Source organism: Alexandromys fortis, unplaced genomic scaffold (genome assembly GCF_014885135.2).
Source record: "Alexandromys fortis isolate MF-2015 unplaced genomic scaffold, M_Fortis_MF-2015_v1.1 scaffold_386, whole genome shotgun sequence".
In the NCBI taxonomy this organism is placed as follows: domain Eukaryota; kingdom Metazoa; phylum Chordata; class Mammalia; order Rodentia; family Cricetidae; genus Alexandromys; species Alexandromys fortis.
Window position 1 is genome coordinate 243,554 of NW_026068260.1, and position 20,741 is coordinate 264,294.

At 43.2% G+C, this 20,741-nt stretch overlaps 1 protein-coding gene and 1 long non-coding RNA gene across 3 annotated transcripts in view; one reads left to right on the forward strand and one right to left on the reverse strand.

Moving 5' to 3' along the window:
* Fam13a (family with sequence similarity 13 member A) overlaps positions 1-20,000 on the reverse strand; it is an 86,088-nt gene extending 66,088 nt beyond the window's left edge. The window contains exons 1-2 of the mRNA XM_050131712.1: positions 19,763-20,000; positions 4,014-4,055 (exon numbers count right to left, since the gene is read on the reverse strand). Of these exons, the coding sequence (XP_049987669.1) occupies positions 4,014-4,055; positions 19,763-19,791 (71 nt within the window). The 5' untranslated portion in view covers positions 19,792-20,000. The remainder of the gene's footprint in view (positions 1-4,013; positions 4,056-19,762) is intronic.
* LOC126494381 (uncharacterized) lies at positions 92-13,861 on the forward strand. 2 transcript variants are annotated; one of them, XR_007589987.1, is made up of 4 exons: positions 92-213; positions 663-774; positions 6,349-6,481; positions 9,812-13,860. It is a non-coding gene; the product is annotated as an uncharacterized lncRNA (long non-coding RNA). The 2 variants fall into 2 exon arrangements; XR_007589988.1 differs by lacking the exon at positions 92-213 and adding an exon at positions 463-481 and having other exon boundaries at positions 9,812-13,861.
* Positions 20,001-20,741: the final 741 nt, after the last annotated feature.

Consider the following 20,741-nt stretch of genomic DNA (forward strand, 5'->3'; position numbering starts at 1 on the left):
GGTTGGGAGCAGGGAGAGACGAGGAGAAAGTGGAGGGGAAGAGCCCTGGTTCCGGTGGAAACCAGCTCTAGAAACCCAAAGCCAAGTTTGTAGACACAGAACTCAGACAAATGGAAACCTAACTAGCAGCAGATGCCAGCCAGATCCGATCTGATGCCAGGAGGAAGAATGCAGACAGCAACAGGCTGAGCGGGGCATGGAAGAACATCAAGGGTAAGTTGCTTTTGATGTTAATCTGATCGATTGAGTCGGGGGCTCCTGTGCTTGGATCCCAGCCTAGAATCTGAAAGAGAATAGTGTGCACACACCTGCCAGGAATGTTCCCTGTGTGGCGTGCACAGGCATGTGTTTGTTTAGCTGAGGTCTTACAAAGTTTTGCTTCGCTTTCGTTTCCCTAATTGTTTCATCAGAGCTGGTTAATCCCAAGGGAGCAATCTGGGGAAAAATGACACCCACGATCAGCACAATAACTTGACACAAGGTGGTAGCAGGTGTTGCTCTCTAGTTATGAGTTCCTTTGCCTTCAAACAAAGACACCGGCTCCATGTAGAGTTAGGCAGGCAAACGAGGGACCGCAGTGGACAATGAACTGTTACCACAGAAGGTATTTACTTAGACTCAGGGTGTAGGCACTGGTGTCTAACAGTCTTGCTTAATTGCAGAAAGGTCTGACGCAAATGAAACGCCTGGGAGAGAAACACAGGACACAGCGTGACCATGAAGAGACCTGGGAGTCACAGAGGAAAAAATTCTGTCTCATGGCAGTGTAGCAAGGTGAGGAACGCGGGTTCCTGTTCCTGGGCTCTACTCTCTTCTCTAGCCAAACCTAGACCCTGAGGCCTCCATTCATGTGGGGCCACCTCCTTCCAGGCCCTTCATCTAGTGCCTCACATGCTCGCTAGTGCCTCACACCAACTAAGCACCAGCGGCTAGGTCTACCTGTGTGATCTGCCTTGATGGAGCATCCACTCTCCTCTGAGACCAGAGGACTCCTTTGGTTTATCATCCATCTGTCCTGGTCTATTTCTTTCTCTATGAAGGCTGCCCACTCCCCGACTGCAGCCTCTGGAGGTTTATGCTCCACTTTATGCTCATTTTCCAGAATTAATCCTGCTACTGGCCGGTTGTTCATTTCCAACCACTCTGCCTGACTCCTCATTGATGGGTCTGCTTCTGCCGAGTACCTATCTCAGCAGATATGGCTCATCTGTTGGTTGGTCCTTCCTCCCCTTAAGAAAAATCTAGCAAATGAACACTATCAAAATATAATATATAGCATTCAGTACTCAATATTACTATTTGGGAAAGAGGCAGGTTACAACTTTCAATTCATCTTTACTTTCTACAGAAGAAATATTACTTTGAATGTAAAGAAATGAGTATTTTTATTACTTTAAAAATCACTGAGGAATTTGTGAGTATTGTAATAACTCTGTTATGGGCATTGAGTCAGAGGTCTCTAAAGTAACAAAAATGATATAAATGGAAGTCGTAGAAACATGAAAATATATTAAAAGCAGCTAAGCGTCATTCACTTATTAGATATGACAGGGAAATGTGCATGTCCATCAGCAGACATGTCACGTTTCTAGGTAAAAGGACCCAGTAGAGGTTAATAACAATTAGCAATCAGCTTTCTTTCTCCCACTTAAATACTTTACAACAGAATAGCAAGAAAGTCTGCCTCAAACTAGCCAGGCAAATCATTATGGGGCTGGGTTCCTGCTTTCTCAGCAGTTTCTTTTGGTTTCATATCAAGAAAGACATTAAAAGTTAAGATAAACTTGTACAAAACAAATTCTTATGTTTTTTTGAGACTACCATACAATGTTACTCAGAAAAGAAAAAAATAAAAACCCAAACTGCTTTTGGAATTTTAATTACAGGTTAAATAATTACTATTTTTGCTTTTGTGAAACAACTGCGCCGCTTACTTTGAACTTCCATTGTCTGAAAATAGCGCCTGCTAACTCTTCTTTGTCTGCTGTGAATGTAGGCTTGTAGGAATACTCATTCTTGACGATTTGTTTTTATTGTTTTTGTTTATTTATGTGTATGTATGTGTAATGTCGTGTGTGTGTGTGTGAGTGTGGCATATGTGTGTGTGTATGCCCAAGATCAGAGCCCCTGGTGAGGGAGGTACAGGAGGTTGTGAGTCACTTGATGTGGGGGATGGGAACTGAACTCAGGTCCTCTGAAAGAGCAGCAAAGGTTCTTAGCTGCTGAGTTTCATACTGTAAAACACCAATATATACTTTTGAAGGCTTAAGCCCATTTTTGCTATCTATTTTAAATACAGTAAACAAAAATAACATTCGATACTACTTAAAACAGAGACTGTTGTCCCCCAGGATAACAAAATTAAGACAGTAGGAAAAAGACTTTGAATAGGTGGCAGGATCCAGTGATCCAGTCCTGTGCCCTGTGAAGCTTAACCGCCCTTACAAGCCAGCGATCACTTGTCTGCCATTGCCACCCACGTTTACATAGTGATCTGGGAGTCACTGTGGGCTCTGGGATGACACCATCACAAGCCCACAGCGACTGCACAGCTGAGATCGCCCGTGATCAGAATATGCAGATTCAGTTAGGATGAAACCAGGATTTAAAAATAAAACAACAACCGCTGGTGGGCTGCCTCACCCCAAAGCCTGTTACACAGTGTGCTGGAGGGCAGAGCACCAGGAAAGCCGTCCCTGGGCTGTGCCTGGCATCCTGTGACACGTTTCCAAACTATTGAAATGAAGTCTGAATCTAACTCCGTGGTTACTGCAACAAATTCGGTTGAAAGTAAATAAATCATCGGTAAATAAACATGTTAGGTCGTGCATACCTTGACATTCCCTTTAAAAACTAGACTTTAAAATGAAGGCAAGACTAAAAAGCTCTTCTAGTTTATGTGGTTGTATGATATTCTAGCACAGTGGTTCTCAGCTTGTGGCTCGCAACCCCTTTGGGAGTCAAACAACCTTTCCATAGGTGTCACATATCAGATATTTACATTATGATTCATAACAGTAGCAAAGTTGCAGTTATGAAGTAGCGACGAAAACAATTCTATTGTTACAGGGTCATAGCACTGGGAAGGTCGAGAACCACTATTCTAGATATTTGAGAGACCTTTGAAGTGGGAGGGTAGGAAAGACATGCAATAAGGAAGACTTGGTTCTAAATCCCAGTCGGCTGGCCCACACAGAGAAGATAAGGCAGTACAGTGACATGGCAGGTATCAGTTACTAGAGCAATTTCACCCCACTTCTGTCCTGAAGTCTGTTAGCTTGACCTGCTGCTATTAATGGTTGTTATTCTGGACCTGCAAATGCTAGACACAACTCCGAGTTCCATAAACTTGCTGAGTTATTAGTTTATTGTTTCACTACTCCCCAAAAAATGAGCTAGCAGAATCTAAGGCTTCTTCAGAATGCTGGGGATTGTATGTACACACACACATGTGCGCACGTGCTCTCTCTCTCTCTCTCTCTCTCTCTCTCTCTCTCTCTCTCTCTCTCACACACACACACACACACACACACACATGCACATATGTGCACATACACAGGTCTCTGTGTGCCAGGATTGAGCCTAGGACCTTATGTATGCTAACAATATGGTGTGTGCCTGGTTTTTGTTCCGTTTTGTTTTGTTTTTACTTAGGTTACATGCTGCCTAAGCAGCAAGCAGTTTTTGAATCTAAATTCTGAGTCTAAAATAAAAATATCTCATCCCAGTCTTTTCAATTATATGAAACAGTAAAAGCAAAATCACCAGCACCACAAAAAAAAAAAAAATGTGGTAGTACATGATCTTGGAACTCCAGAGGTACAGGTAGGAAGATCAAAATTCAAAGTTATCTTTAGCTGCGTGGTAAACTCCTGGCTAATCTGGAATATAGAAGACTGTCTCAAAGAAAAGAAAAAGAAAGAAAAGAAAAATGGGCAAATAAACCCCAAAGTACTTAACTCACCTTTATGTCCTATAGTAGACCAAAATAAGACAAAATAATAAATAAATACCTTAGATAGAAAGGTGACAAAGGTCGTTCATCTTCCTGTGAGCTAAAAGAAAAACAAATGGCGAATTAGTACGATATCTATTAAAAGCACACGTAAATTTTATGAAAATTCTGTTCTACTTGTCACAAATTGTGGCATATTACCGCTGATCTTGTAATGGATTCAAATTAACAAAACCTTCTCCCTGGGATCTAGCCAGCCTAAATTACTTCTTCAAAGAAGCCAGCCCATCGATGTGGTCTCAGATAAGCCTAAAGCAGAAGTAATTTATATCACACTTCAAGAAGCAGCTTTTTACTATACTGTCCAACAAGTTTATTCAAATACTCATATATTACACCTCTACAAATTATTGCAGACACAATTATTTTAACAAAGCTAATTGCAAAAGTAAAACTAGCGATGAATTATCTCTGTGAAGCTGAGTTCGTTAGGCAAATCTCATGCCATTTCTTTTTCCGGGGCTGCTCTGCTAAGTAGAACCTGATACGGATACCAGGGGCAGATGTAAAGAAAATTCTCAGCACAGTTCAAGCTCCTTAAACAAATGGAAATAAGAGGAAGCTTAATATAAAGGTGTTTAAATTTTTAAATGTAAAACACATGCAAGAGTTTTCCTTAACATATTTTCTTCTAATAAACTGCCTTTTATTATAAAAGCATAAAGTGAGTCTCTCCCGCTTGTTTTCTTCAGCATCATTTACTAAAATGCAAATGCCGGATTCAACTGGCAATATTGATCTGGAAGTCAACAAGATTTTACTACAGGGATGTAATCTCTTTCTCTTCTCTCTCTCTGTCTCTCTCTGTCTCTGTCTCTCTCTGTCTCTCTGTCTCTCTCTCTCTCTCTCTCCTCTCTCCTCTCTCTCGCACACACACACCACCTCACCCCACACACACTTGTCCTAAGAGTTGAAAAAAAAGTTACATTTCATCTAGAATAGGCTGTGTACAATTTGACACACTATTTTCAATTTCCTATGATTTTTGACCATTTTAATCTTGCTCAGCTGTTCTATTGCCAGTGTTGTCAACAGTACTGCTGTCCACACAGCATCTTCATGCTTTATATACACATGCATACACACAGGCATAATTTAGCTGTACAGCTTCTTCCCATGTGAGAGGTGATGGATTGCTTCATTGCAGAATAATGTGGATGGGCTAAGGGTAAAGCTGGTACCACTCAGCTGGAATGTATAAGAGTTAGAGGTGACCACGCCTGGGTATAGGCAGGTTGGCTGCACTGAAGCTATCTGGAACAGTGTTTTTACAGGGAGCTAACCTCACACAAGACACTTACGTGTTTGACTTCAAACTCTTTCTAGAAAACATTTGACAAAACAGTTGCCTTCGCTCTCTAATCAAGGACTCTATCAAAGAGATATTGTAGTCCAGATTGTGCCAGCAAAGCTACCAGTATAAACTTGTAAAGACTTCAAGTTACAGGTTAGGAATATTTGCCTCATGTTGTGACGTGAGGGTATACGTCCTTCTTAGATCAGAACTCCTTAATGCTCACACGAAACAAGGCACAGTGAATTTACATGCTTAGTGTAATGTATCTTGTGGGCATTAAATTAGCCAGATATTTTTTAAATGTTAAGAGTTTGCAGGCATGTCCAACCTCCTGACAAGTTCTTCTGACACTGTCGCCTCTAAGGTTCCCATGAGAAGCAGGCAATGGATTTAAAGTATCAATCCCAGAAAAGCTCCTTATTAAGTAAGTTTATAACTTTGTTTCAACCCATCTCCAGAGCTGAGCTGGGTCACATTTCTAGATGGTACGGAGCTCAGCACAAGGAAACAGAAGCAGTCTCCCCCATAAATGGAATAAACTACTTATTGCCTTTGGATCCTCCTAAAGACTATTCCTGAACTTGGACTTTGCTCTCATTTATCCAGAAAAGCAGGCTCAAAGTGGGAACAGAACCCATCCAGGCAATGATGAGAACAGGTGGTAGAAACTGGACAGGTAGGGCAGAGACCCCAAAGCCGCAGGGCAGAGAATGCTTTGGTGGGGGATGTGGATGCTAGTTCCTGGCTCCTTGTCTTTTTCCTTGGCGGAGATTGCATGAGAATGCCAGTGAATCAGGACTCATGGCTGGGCCTCCTGGACCGACTAGCTCATCCTCTCCCTATGCCTCAGCCCACTCTGTGCTGTAAGTTCTTTAAAAAGATCCCCAGAACCGGCAGCTTGATGGCACCCCACCCGCAAGGGCCCTGCTGCTACACAGGAGCCCTGTCTTCACTTTTTCTTAAGAGAATGTAGACCAAACTTCTCTCTAAAACTTACCCTCCGTGGTTCTCAAAATTCATTCTTTGAATTCTCTAGACAAGAACATGAAAGTCACTGGCTTGGGGTCACTTTGGTGGCCATTCTACTTTCTGGGACCCTGATCTTTGAGAAAGGCCCTGGTGTCCTCAAAGACACCCCAATATTCCCACATCACTAGCGTTGGCCAGTGGTGAGTACAATGTATTTTTACACCTAACACTGTCTTGGTTGTTTATTGACTTCTAACAGATTTTTATAGTTTGTCATGGGTCAGGGATGTGGCTCAGTTGTTTGAATGTCTACCTAGCACTGGGATTAAAGGTGTGGGCCACCATGACAGTCTTGATGGAAACACAAGTTTTGATCATAAGCAAACATCTCTTCAGGTAGTGTTGGCACAAAGTAAATTCATCAATGAGGCACAAAGTCAGAAACTATAAGTTTAGACTGTCATTTTGATCGGGTTTAAGTGTTATAAAAGAGAAAAAGAAAGCACAGAGATGTAAATAAAATGAAACACACTTTATATATTACATTTTATGGATAAATAGTATTCAGCATAATGCAATCAATTTATGGAACAAAATATATGGAAAGAAAATGAGGGTAAATAAATCAAATTGGATAACTACTAGACACATTTCTTCTTCTGTTCTTGAAAGTTGTATGGTTTGTGACAAAGGTGTGCAACACAAACAACTAAAGCACTGACTTTAAATGAATTAAAGCAGTTAACTTTAAGGAGCAGTTAGCTACTGCTGTGGGATATTTGTTCGCACTGACACTCTGAGACTGCTAATAAAGTTAACCTTGAATCAGGGGGCAGAGTCAAGGACTAACTGACTGGAATTAACCATAGAGGTACCGAGGACCCAGCGGGCCAGGAGAGATGCATAAGAAGTAGTGGGGAGGGACTTGGAGACTTTGAGGACTTTTTCAATCTGGGAAACATAGCGAGGCAGGTCAGCTGATTATTCCTCTGTTCTTTGGACCTATCAGGTTTTCACCTGAATAGCTGACTCCCAAGTTTCTATTAATAGTAGAAAAATTTAGATAAACATTTCAAGCTACCCTGATTGTTGAAGTCACTTTGAGTTAAAAAAAAATAAAAGACCATCCAGGATTGCTCTTTTTAACAGCACTGTGAAAAATGAACTCTTTCACAAAACTGACAGTTCAGAATGGGAAGCATTAGAAAAGACAATCATTTCTATATAGTTGTCAAAACAAATAAACTTTTGTTCCTGGCCCCAGACTATGTAAATTCCTGACGAATGTATATCTTGACAATCTTGGTCATGTCTAATGATACTGAATGACTTCACTTACATTCTAAATTAAGTATAATCCTTTGCCTGAATTCTAAACTTGGAATTCTGATTCACTTTCAAGTTCAAAGACCAAGCGCAGTCACCAATGTGGCTGAAGGAGAGAGCTGGGCTGTGAGGCGGTGCTAGTGGCAGACAGTTTGGGACTCCATTGTTTTTCTTTTGCTGTTCATGTAACACAAGGAGATGCTCACTGCCCTCCCTCAGGTATAAGGTGTTGGAGTCTCTGAAACAACTGCTTGTGGGAAGAATGTTTAGCATAGACCCCAGACAACTGAAGTGTCAGGAACTGAGGAATTAGGTAGTTAGCAGGCCCTTCTGAACTCTCCTAAAACACTCAGCATCGACGAATCATAGGCATAAACAACGCCCATCCTGGGGATCGCTTCATGAGCTTTGGAACCACAGAATGCAATGCCTATCCAGATCACTGGACAGCAAGCTAACTAGGAACAGAAAAACCAGAAACCAAACCAACCAAACAAACAAAAAACCCAAATACTGATGGGAGAATTCCCAGAATAAGGTGTTCAATGCATCTCCACATTACCATTCCATTCAGTGTCTTTTCCAATGTTCTCACAAACAATCCAATTAATTCTACTTTCTAATCCCTTAAGGGGGCTGATTACTAAAAAAAGTAACATAATTTTCATATTTATCTTCATTCTTTAAGTGTAATTTCAATGAAGTTAAAATAGGAGATATTTAAAGTGTTTCTTGGATACTGAAAAATAGGCAATGCTAAAAATTGTGTTCCACTCTTTCTAGAAATGAGGAAAACCATCTGTGAGGTCTTAAAAAAGAAAAAAAGCAAAAGGCGAGAAGAGGAAGTGAGCAGGCGAAAGCAGAGAGCTAAGCGAATCTCTGAGGACTCAGATTTCCCCTCCACTTGGCACTGTACAAAGTGCCCGCCTACATTCTCTGTGAGGATGGAAAGGAAGCGATGCTAGTTCCTTGCGGCCTGTCCTGAAGTGCTGTACTTTACCTGATTGGCCTCAGTCAGTCCTCGCTCGGGCACTGACCACAGGCCATGACAGGTGGACAGTGGCACCATGCGTTGTTCTGATGTTTAGGTTTTGTTCCCATTCAATAAGAGAAAACAACACAAAAGGTACACAAATCTCTATGCATTCTGGAAAAAGAGTGTACAAGTTTTCAATCAGTTCGTAGCTGAATGCTTGTGGTTGTAATTTGAGGAGTTATTTACAGTTCTTTCTTATAAGCCCAAGCAGCAGTTTACAGTTTTTCTCCTGTAAAAACTGTGTACTGAGAATGCTACACACAGCCCATAGAAACACAAATTACCTTCCTTTAAGAGGATTGGCTTTCTCCAACCAAAGAAGAAATGCAAACACGGGAGAGCTTAACCAGCCTGAAAGGTGTTACTTGTCCAACAAAACTGAGAGACAAATGACTTTCCAAGGTTTAAGGAAACCCTATTTACTTTCTCTTTTTCTCCTCCTCCCCCCCTTCCTCCTCCTCCTTCTTCCCCCTCCTCCTCCTTCCCCTTCCTCTTCCTCCTCCTTCCTCTTCCTCCCCCTCATCCTTCTTTTTCCCTCCCTCCCTCCCTCCCTCCCTCCCTCCCTCCCTCCCTCCCTCCCTCCCTCTTCTTCTCTCTCTCTGGTGGTGCACCCTCTGAACCTAGAGCCTGAGAGCCTCTGCCACTTAGCTAAGCCCAAGGCATATATACCAGTTTCTTTATTGTGGGTGGAAATCTTTAACCAACTTTTAGGTGTGCATATAAATCATTGCCTGGCAAATACACAGAGAAGGTCAATGCCCCTGAACTTTAGGATGTGACCATGTTTAGTAACTAGGCCTTTAGGAGGCAATCAAGTTGAAACATAGCCCTTAAGGCTTGAGTCAGTGTGACTGTGTCATGCTGAAAAAGGGAAACTTGAATGGATAATCGAGCACTTGGGGGCATGGTGTGTTGTCTCAGGACCTATTGAACACCACTGCCTCACTCCTGCAGAGAGGCTGGGCAGCAAACCCCAGGTCTGCAGAGATGATGGAACCTGAGATAACACATTTCTGCCCTTCTAAGCTCCTGGGTGGTGGCACTTGGCACTTTAAAAAAAATTTTTTTTTTTTACATCTGTCCTCACAAACCTATATACTGACTGAAATGCTCACTATTTTTGTTTGCTTGTTTGTTTTCAAATTCTTTTGAATCTGAACATGCCCAGCCTTGCAAAAGGATATGCGCTGGAGACAAGGTCAGCTGTCCCTGGGGATCACCAGACGCTGGATTTCATTTCCAGGCAAGACTTTCACTCTGTTGAACTACGCTTCCTGCGACTACATACTCACATACAAACACTAGCACAAATGTCATCAGATTGTTCTTATGTTGCTTGGATACTTTTCATTCTGATGTGCTGTATAACTGTTGTATAAATATAAAATAGATATGTGCAAAATGAGGGTCCTAACTTGTGAACACCGGCGGGCTATGGCTGAGAGTACAGAAACAGAGTTCTAAAATGCTGTGGTCCCGTGTATGCTGTGTGATGTCCTCAGGGAAGGCTCCTGAGTTGAGGTCTGCTCATGAAGAAAGTCGTCTTCTTTGCCCCCCCCCCAAAAAAAAAGACAAACAAAAACCAAAAACCCCCAAACAGCCATTTGTTGACTGACTCTCTGGAGGGAGAGGAAAACCACAAAAAACTGGTCCAGCTGTGCCTGGTGGTGGACATAATGGCATAGTACTGAAAGGCCAAGGGAAGTGACAGAATGCCTCCAAGTCTCTTGGATAGCCTCCCCTGACTACATGGGCAACTGTTAGGAGCATTTCTCAGGAGCCTAAAAGGAGACCCTCTGCATACTTCTTAGGAACTTCTTACCCAACGACTGCAACATTCTTAATAACCTGTACTGTCTTCTATATTCAGGCTGGAAAGTGGTTTAGTTGGTAGAAGAGCTTGTTAACATGTACAAAAAAATCTCCGGGTTCAGTCCCCAAACTTGCATAAAGCCAGGTGTGTCGGCACATGCCTATAATCCCATCACTGGGGAAAGTGGAGATGGGAGGACCAGCAGCTTGAGTTTGAGGCCAGCTTGGGCAACATAAGACTTTGTGTTTAAAAAAAAATCAAAGAACTATTTATTATTTTTATAAGAAATGAAGAATCCTCTCATTCTATTCCAAGTGCACCCACACACTCTGTTCAGCTCTGGCTGTGTGATAAACAGCTTGCAATGTCTAAGAAACCGGGTGGTTTGATGCTAGCTGCAGGTGATGGAAGGGAGAGTGGAAGTCTTCTCCAGGAGTGGGGAAGTAAAAGTTGCTCTTCTATTTCCTTTGCATTGCTCCTTCTGGTTAGAAGGTGTGCAAGCCTCTACCACCTGCTAACTGGTTGGACACTGTGTTTTCTCCTGGACTTGTTTAGAAGCCACAGCATAAGAGGAGCGCTCACACTCGCTACAGCATTTAGATCGCATTAACAAGCCAAGTGTTCTCTTCAAAGTTGATCCCTTTCCCCCATCTTTGGTCAGGCACCAAACTCCATGCTAAGCCCCTCCATGTCTCTTGCATCCAGCCCTTCCAGGTTCATGGCGACACTCTTCCATAGTGGCAATACTCAGTCCCTGCTGGGCACGGCGGTTCGCCTATTCTACTTTCCCACTGTATTTGTCGTCCGTTCAAAAGCTGAAACCTGCCACATCAAGTCCCTCCTGCCTCAGCCCTCTATGCTTCTACGGTAAACTTCTCTCGCCGGACTCTGCAACCCTCTGCTTTTGCACACAGAGCTCCTCCTTCCCACTCCACACCTCTCTCTGCTTGGGAAATGCTTTGAGCCTTAACTCAAGGGCCATTTAACCTGGGAAGGCTTTACCAGATTAAGAAAACTGTTCCTTCAGCTCCAGGTTCTCACACCCTGGTCACAGCTGTATAAGAGCACAGAGCACACAGTGGGGGCACGTCGGGCACCCAAGCTTGTCTCACTACTCGGATGAGTCTTTGTCTAGGTGTCTGGGCACCTAGCTAGGTACCTAATTCAGTGGATGGGCCCAGTGAACACCTGTTGAATAGAAACAGCATCAAAACGTGGCTGAGTGTTCACACAATGCTTTAGTTACCTATTTTTAAGATGTACAATACAATTTGTGAGACCAGTGTAGACAACCAGAACATGTATAAAAATCTGTATGCCAGTTATTTTCGATGACCTTGTTCTTTTCTACTCAAAAGTTAATGGGACTGCCACTAGAGTCTGGGTTTTCTACCATACTTGCTGAAGGAAAAGAAAATAATGTCTTTTCTCTGACTGCACGATTAGAGGCAACAGTCCTCGCAGTACACCTGCAGTGTAAACAGTACTCTGTGGTGTGTGCAGAACCCAGAAGAGGATATGTTCAGGCAAAGCGCTGTTTGAGTATGGCCTCACCAATGTTTGTTCTGGCTTGAGAACAGGAAAAGGAAGCTATTTGACCTCACTGGAAATCCAAAGGTTGTTTGAAACTTAAAAAAAAAAAATCTTTGTTTATTTTAAACTTATTTCAAGGCAGCTAGAAGATCTCCTGTGCCATCGAGGTCTTTTACAGGAAAGCGATGGCCACTGTTATTCTGCAATACCAATAGAAAGCGCCTCTAAGTGGGGCACTGAATTAGAATTCAAAACCCAGGAGCAGCCTGAGCATTAGTTAATAAGTAAAATATAGTCTAGTCACTAAAACAGAATAACAGGTAGATATCCTCAGGGGGGAGAAGGAAAGAAGAGGAATTTACTACTTCCAACATTTACTATAGTTCCAGAATTTCAATGACCTACTAAGGGAGTTTTCCTTTATAGGTATATAATCTCCCACATGGTAATAATCTCCCACATGGTAAACTCTGCATGTCGTTTTGGGGACAATGACAGAGGTGCAGTGGCACTGCCAATCATCCTCTCCCCATCATCTCCCACTGTGGCTCCCTCCTGGGGAGGTCTGTCCAGGGAGCGCTAGCAGTCTATGCTGTGATTCTGTAGTAGGGGAGTTTAGGGTGGTGAGTAGCTCAGGGAGTGTGGGTTCCGCACGCACCTGCACGGGTGCCCACGATGCACAGGCGGTATGATGGCTACCCTCCCAGAACTCACAGGCAGGAATAGGCAACTACTGCCAACTGAAAGTTTCCTGCAGGCCAAGCTTTCTGGGCTAAGAGTTTATACACATTGTCCTCTTCACTCCCCAGACATCCTCAGAGGAAAGTATGAGCGATCGGATCTTTCAGGCGAGATAAACATGTCCAAGGAGGGCTAATTAGCTGTGAAGGCGAGGTGCTGCCAGCGCAGTCTGTCTCTAACCCTTGGTCTCTGCAGCACTGTGTACTCTGCTAGGTTTGGTGAGATTTGTGAGATAAGCCACGCTGAATCCCAAGGGCCACACAGCCATTATAGGGGAAAAAAGGATGGATAGATGAAGAATTACTCACAGGATGACAAGATAATGGGCTTTGGGGGCCCGGGGAAGCAACGTGGTGATGTGATGGGGAACACTGAGTACAGTAAGCAGCTGTGACCTGGGACAGTGGTGCCCATGAGAGAGGGGCACCTGTGATTATTTTTAAAAACTGATTTTATTGAGCTATACATTTTTCTCTGCTCCCCTCCTTGCCTCTCCTTTTCACTTCAACCCTTTCCCATGGTCCCCATGCTCCCAATTACCTGTGCTTTTTTTTTTTAAGTGAAGAAAATGAAAGTAAATAAAAGTCATTTCCCAAACACCACAGTGTGTGGTCTGTGCAGTATGTGAGTGTGTGTGTGTGAGTGTGTGAGTGGTTTGTGCAGTGAGTGAGTGTGTTAGTAGTCTGTGCAGTACGTGAGTGTGCGAGTGGTCTATGCCGTGTGTGAATGTGTTAGTTGTTTGTGCAGTGTGTGAGTATGAGTGCTCTGTTCTGGCCAGAGTCGGGCTTCTAATTTTGTTTCAGGGTTATTTTCACCTTGACAGAGCATCGATACTCGGTTGCATTTTGCTTTGTTGACTGCCTTTGCCATTTGTGCTGTGCTTTTAGCTCTGTTCATGTGATGGGATTTGAGCAAATCTACCCGGGTCTTCAGGTTAGTTCTTGGAGTCAAGTTTCCTGAGTTTTGTTCTTACATCTGATCCTTTCTAAACCGAGCCCTTAGGAGTCTTAGTTCCACTTAACACTCAACCCCTCACACTCTCTATTTTTATTTAACTAAACAGGAACTTTAATATGAAAACAATCTTCTGAGGCTTCCATCTAACTTGTTTTTAAACTACAGTCATAGTTCACCATGCCCACTGTCCCCACCCCCACAACTTTCTCAAGCTGAGACTAAACAACTTGACTTTGGGAAGATTTGCTGAGAAGTGCTTGTTTTTGTCCCTGGGATCCAGGATTCGACGGTTTGGCAATAATAGCTATAAATCTGTAGTTGACGAAACAGACAGGTCTTAGAGTGCAATTGCAAGGTGACAATGTGGAATTTGGAAGGAATATTAAATTTGAAGACAGACAGGCAAATCCGTACCAGGAAAACACATAGCTCAAGAGCGTGACTTAAAACTTTTAAAGCGTATGGACATACACTTGGTCCCAGTAAAGTCCATCTGCCAGTTTTCCCTCATACAATGAGTGCAGTAATCTCCTCCAGGGCATCCCCCTCAGGCTGTGCACTCATACAATTTGGAATTAGGAATCCTGTCTTGGGGTATTTATTGAGGAGAATGAATGAAGCCCAAATGTAACACAGCTCCCGTGAGTCTCCTGGATTGCCCGTGTTGATAGCACAGCTTCTCTCTGAACACACAGCAGGTGCTGGTGTCCTAGGAATGAGAGTCTAAGTGCCCCACATTAAACACAATGAAGCAGAAACAATCCCAAATGGCAGGCCATAATCACCTTTAACACAGAAGGAACTAGAGGACAACTTCAAATTTTGATAAGCATATAGAATAATACTTTTGTTTTCCCTAAATCAACAGTTGCAACAGTTGTAGGAAATGAGCTAAAAACAACTTCCTAATTTGTCAGGTAAAAAAACCTTCCAAATCGCTATATGTGTATAGAGCAATTAACTGAATAAGTTATTTGCAATATTTTGGCATAAGAATATTTTTATCATTTGTAATGGAAACCCTTAGAAATTATGTGAAGACCAGAGTTCCGATGTTTCCACCAATATTGCCCATGGTCTCCAATGTATGTGTTTAATGATCACTTACTTCATGCCTACAGAGGGAATCTTCTCTGGCCACAGACGTACTTTCGATCTCTGGAATAAATGAGTGTCTGTCCCACAGACTTCCATGTTTTGGGGAACAAAAGGAGCAGAACACTTCCCTTTATTCTGGCTAGTGTGTTTCTCTTTTGGATAATGACAGCTCCCCCCCCCCCCCCCCCCCCCCCCGTCAACCCCCCCCCCNAGGGAATCTTTCTCAGGTAGGAGGCCCTGAAGCCTCCTTTGCCCCCCCCCCCCCCCCCCCCCCAACTGTGCCGTTAATCTCCCCTCACGCCGTGATTATCGACTTTGTATATAAATGGCATTTATTTAGATATCTGGGTAGGGATTTTGCATGTGTTTTTATGTACTTGACTAGGCAACTATTTTGTTTCCAGGAGTTTGGGTTTAGTCACATGAGAAATGAAAGAGATTTAGACAATCCCTAAGCATCCCTTTGGCTCTAAAGTAGAGAGCATGTTTTCAGAATTCCCCAAAGCTATTTATGGACATATGACTAAAATTAACTATACAAGTGTATGAGATTGCAAAAGTAGGAAAATAGATAAATAAATAAAGTTAAAAGTAAGTATTTAAATGTTAGGATGAAAAGGAGGAAAGAATGATCTAGCTATCCATCAGCCATGCCCTGCTTTAACGTGCTTGCTGAGGGATCTAACTTAGGTCCTCCTGCGGGCACAGGTAGCAGCACGAGATGCCAAACCCCTCCACCTTCTCAGTCTCCAGGACACAAAGTATCCTTGATTTATTCATATCACCTTTTTCCTTGTATTTTTGAGTAAAGGTCATAAGTTCTCACTACTACCTTTGGTTGCCCTGGAGCTCACTATGTAAACCAGCTGGCCTCTAACCCAGCCTTTTGCCTCTGCCTGGGGATCCTTTTGCCTCTGCCTACTAAATTCCAGGATAAAAGGTGTGTACCACTATGCCTGACCAAATTATCTTCTTTGCATGAGCAACTGCAAACATCTCTGCTCTACAGGTAAGGAAAGAACTACACAGAGAAAACAGAGTCCACAGAGGTCTCATTTCCTTTTAAGTTCGTCACTTTCAAATAAAGTCCATATTGTCAATAAGAAATAAATTCAGAAACACAACCCACAGAGGCCTGAAGGGAGATAGCTTTTAACTCCTTATATTGTGCTGGCAGGCAGGGTGGTGAGGCATCATGTCCACGAGCAGCAGAGGGCCCTCTAACACCACAGAGCAGCTCAGGAGTATAGGTGTCCATATGGCCGAGGCTTTCACCAGTGACCACAGATGTCATCCCATTGTCAATGGTGAGGTGTTTGCTGAAGGATATTCTTAAGGCCAACATTTCCAGGTCGGCTGAATTCCTCTGATGGGAAGTGTCAGCAGAATTTTAGATATTGAACCATCAATCCATGCTAACTAATCATGTGGCTTTCAGTCTTCTTTGAAGTCCACTGAATTTGGAATTATTACATGTGTCACCAACACATAATTAATATTCAAGAATATATATTAGCCACTATCACTTTCTGGATGAAAAAATATATATATTAGCCATTATCATTTTCTCCATGAAGCGCTGAAAAAGAAGTTTATATAGACACTATCAGCCTCTGATTCTCACCTAGTAAATAAACACAGACACGCGCTGGGTGTTTTCTGGAGCATGGAGATGCCAGTACATTTAAGAGAGGAAGCTAAATTAATGACTAGCCCCCATAGCTTTGTCTTTGACATCGTCCCTTGTGGAGCTGAGCTGAGCTGGGGTTGCTGGAAAGGGAGTCTAGCAACTCAAAGCAGAGCTCTCACGACAAAGCCGGTGCATCCTGGTCTGCTCTCGTAGGCCTAACTGCAGAAATATCTCTGCAGAGATCCTCACTTGCAGGCTCACACACCACAGGGAAAGCAATATCAATACACCGTGAATCACAGAGAGCTCAGCGGACCTGGCTCCCTATAAAACGCAGCCTCCTTAGTCACCAAAGCTGAAAATCTTACTTTCTTCTTATGCTCAACACAGTTCTTCACTTTATTCCCTCCTTTTAAATTATTTATTCCAGGGACTCTTTTCAGAGACAGAAAGGCTATAAAGTGAGCTCTTTTATAGCGAACTGTAAGAATTATGTAAATATTTTAGAAGTTTTACACATAACTGGGGGAGAGGTTACAGAGGAGAGGGGTTCAGTTACCAGCTCACAATCACCTGTAACTCCAGCTCCAGGGATGCTGATGCCCTTTTCTGACCTCTAAAGACACAGGCAGACCTCCTCCCTGACACGATTCAAATAGAAATGAAATCTTTAGCACATAAAAACTGTGAGGCAACTTGATCACTTGGGAGTATCCAAGAAGACTCCACCTCTAATTTAAGTCCTTTGGAAGGAACTGTGAGGGATGCACAGCTCACAAAGAGACAGAACGTGAACAGGAAGCCACTGTTAAGCCTTCGCTGACGCCCGTGTGGAAAGTTCACGGACATCCGAAGACTGGAAAGAGGACCAAGGTGTTTTAACTCATTCTTCCTTTTTGCGTGCATTCTCATCCCAGCGGTAGACTAGCAGTAACAAAACACCTTCCTCACCTAGGCACAGCATGTGAAGGCTAAAAAGTCACCTGTGCAAATTATAAGTTCGGCAGGCATCGCTGAACATGTGTGCACTCTAATAACAACAGCCAGGTAGACGAGGTTGGATAAAACACAGGGTAAAGCGCATCCATCTGGGTGCATCCGTTATGACCCTAATCGCGCTGTGTGTTACAGAATTCACCACACGGCACAGCGATTGTCTGGTGATGCTTCCGCATCCTTACTGCTGTGGGGCAGCAGAACTCGTGTCTCAATTACCTCACGATCACAGGCAGTGCAGTAGTGTTTGAACAGAGAGAAAACATTAAACAACGTTGTAAGTTTTCTTTGAACAGGCAAAACTGAGAAGAACACCTCTCATAAGGCCACGATATTAAATATGCTATGTGGCCATGTTGGGCAGTATAGTGTTAGATTACTGCATGGACCAGCTGTCAATTGCTTTTTACAAGCTATAATCATTAACTAGAATTTACACCAGTATTTTCAATGCAAATATTCAGCATGAATTTCTTTACTTGTTATAGCTAATCCTTTCCCTATTCATCGCGTCAGTCTCTAGCACTCTGGTACGATGAAGCATCGCACAATTCTACAGACTGTCTCCTTTGGGCAGACTGAGGATGGGATCCGCAGCCATGCTTAGCATTTCTGTAAGAAGCAGGGAGTATAACATCCAAAGATGTCGGGCTGAGAGTGGAAGGAACACTGCAGGGGCACAAGGGTGTCTGAGTACACGCTTAGGCTCACCAGGGACCTTTGTGTAGAAAGCTTTGTCTTATACCTGCTCATCGTCTCCAGGAAGCTTATAATCAAAAGCAGAAATAAACTGGAAGTGAAGATTGCCCAGGAATCAATCAAACCAAACCTCTGAGCTTGGAAGTGGGGGGACCCTGACTGCACAGGGAGCTGCTGTGCAGTGACTGGAGGACAAAAGTCATGACTCAGCATTCTTCAATGCAAATTTAGATAGCGCCCGGTTCACGTAGTGACCACCAATGTAAAATCATTTTTAGGAAATCACATTGCTCTTCTTGGTCTTCATAGCAGGCATTCTATTAGCAAGCAGCTGCAACAGGGTTTAGTAATAACCAATGATTAAAAAAAAAATCTAAACCACAACCTGGGTAGAACTCTTGAGGGCTGACATTACCATAAAGACAAAAGTTCCCAACTCTGAAACTGGACATCATTAAAATTCCAAAAAGTGGACATTAGTTTTGTTCTCTTAGACACTTCAACCTGTAGACTTTGCCACCAAATTAATATAGAATCATAGAATCCTCTATCCAGTACTTCCTTCTACATTAAAGTATTACTTCTCTGGAGAGGAACTCTGAGCACCACAGCAAGTTTCTAATGCAGTGGACATATCAGGAGAGCGAAAGAAAAACGGCCACACCAGCTCTCCCCGCCGTCAGTCCATAGGAACCTTCCTACCACAAAAAGAAAAAGTTTTCATCATATTCATGTTGTTAAAGCACAATCAAAGTATGTGTAGCATGGTTTTTTAGAGAAAAATTCAATTGTCTAGATTTTCTTTTCAATAAAGTCTCCTTATCTGATTTCTGAAACTATCATTTCACATAGGAAATTGTAAATGAGGCATTTATAGGAAGTTGAATGTTCCTGTACATAAAGTAATCGCGATTAAAATGTGACCATTTGATTACTAAAAGCGAGTTTGTAAACCATGAACTGTGACCTTGAAGAACTCAGACTTTCTGTAGGACAGGGCTCAGGCATCAATGTGGGACCTTCCACTACCACTCCAGGACACAGTGCTCCTGTCTACTTCACCAGCAGTGTGCTTGCTAACAGGCAGGGCTGTTTACTCCAAGGGGCCCAGAGACTCCTCAAAACTCCCCAGCAGCAGGGCCAGAACCCTGTACTCAACCACTCTTACACAGCGCTTTTTCCTCCAGCGTCATTTGGGATATGAGTCTACCTAGAATTATTCAAGGAGAGACATTGTCCTCAACGATTATTCCCATGATTATAATATACGCGAAGAGAGAAAGTCCTTACCTAGAGAACTGATCATCAGATCCATCTAGTGAGCCCACTGAAGTGTTCTAACAGTCTAGAGACCTAAGAAGCCTGCTCAGTTCTGATGCAAACCTGCTATGCTTCGAGTTTCAGAGGTATTAGCTTAAATACACTTCCATTAAAAGAAGAATATAACTGAACTCAGCAACCACACGCAACTGGACCGAAGTGTCAGCGAAAGAGCAGTGCGTTCTTTAAATGTTTCTGTCTGGTCTAGGGATAAAGCACTGTGAAGAGCAGACCGCAAGGTTTGCAGCCTGTTACTAATGATGCCGAGCACTGGCCAAGTACTGTGGTACACTGCCCAGAAAATAGCAAACAGCATAAGCAGCGAACACTACCTTCGCAGCGGCATGATTTCACACGCCATCCTCGTGTGCGAATCTGCACGGGATCCCCCAATGTCTTCCAGCCAAGCCCGGTGTGCAGGACCCGCGGAGCCCACAACCTGCTGCAGCTGACGCTGCCTCTCCACCTCCAGCTGCAGGCAAGGATATTTATCGGCTGCCTCCACATTTACACTGCAGTCCACTTTGACCTTTTGTTCCAGCGAAGCAGCTGAAACCCGGAGCCAATCAGAGGAGGAGCAGCGGAGTGTGAAAGGCTGCTCCTCCTCTGGCTGCTCCTCCCGCTCGGCTCCTCCTGCTCCTCCTCCTGTCCCCACCCCGCTCGGCTCAGCTCGATCCTCAGTGGGCTTGGCAAGCCCCTGTAACCTGAAACTTTTCCTCTGAGCGGATTCAGACAAGCTTGTCAGTCTGTGAAGAACAACCAATAACCGCAGCAGAGCCCAATCCTGTGTGGCTCAACTGCAAGAAGGACAGCAAGGAAATGCATTGTCAAGGGCAGACAGCGTCTCTAGACGAAGCATTTTCGTGGCCCAAGGGAAGATTTGAAATAGACCTTAAAAAAATTAAAATTAAAAATTTTACCCAAATACTAGCCAAGAAGGCAAGGCATAAGAGTTTTCCGGAAGGAAAGCTTACTTGGACCCTTGCCCTACCCACATTTTCTTCCCCAGGTGCTTGTTTACACTCTGAGCAGTCCCTGGTGAAATCACTTAAGGGGAGGAGGACACAGTGCCCTAACAGGGCTCAGGTTCTCAAGAGATCAAAATGTCTACTTGCATGGCCCTTCAGTTTGTTGTTTGTACATTTCACTCATATGAACTGAAAGGAGCTATTTGAAAATAATTTTCTATCCAAAATGTCAGTTGTACTGTGGAAAGACTTGCTTCTTGCTGTATTATTCTTTTATTTTTACAGCTAAGTTAAAAACAGTTTTTCCATAAGATCTTGTAAATGTTTGTTAATTATTGCCTTT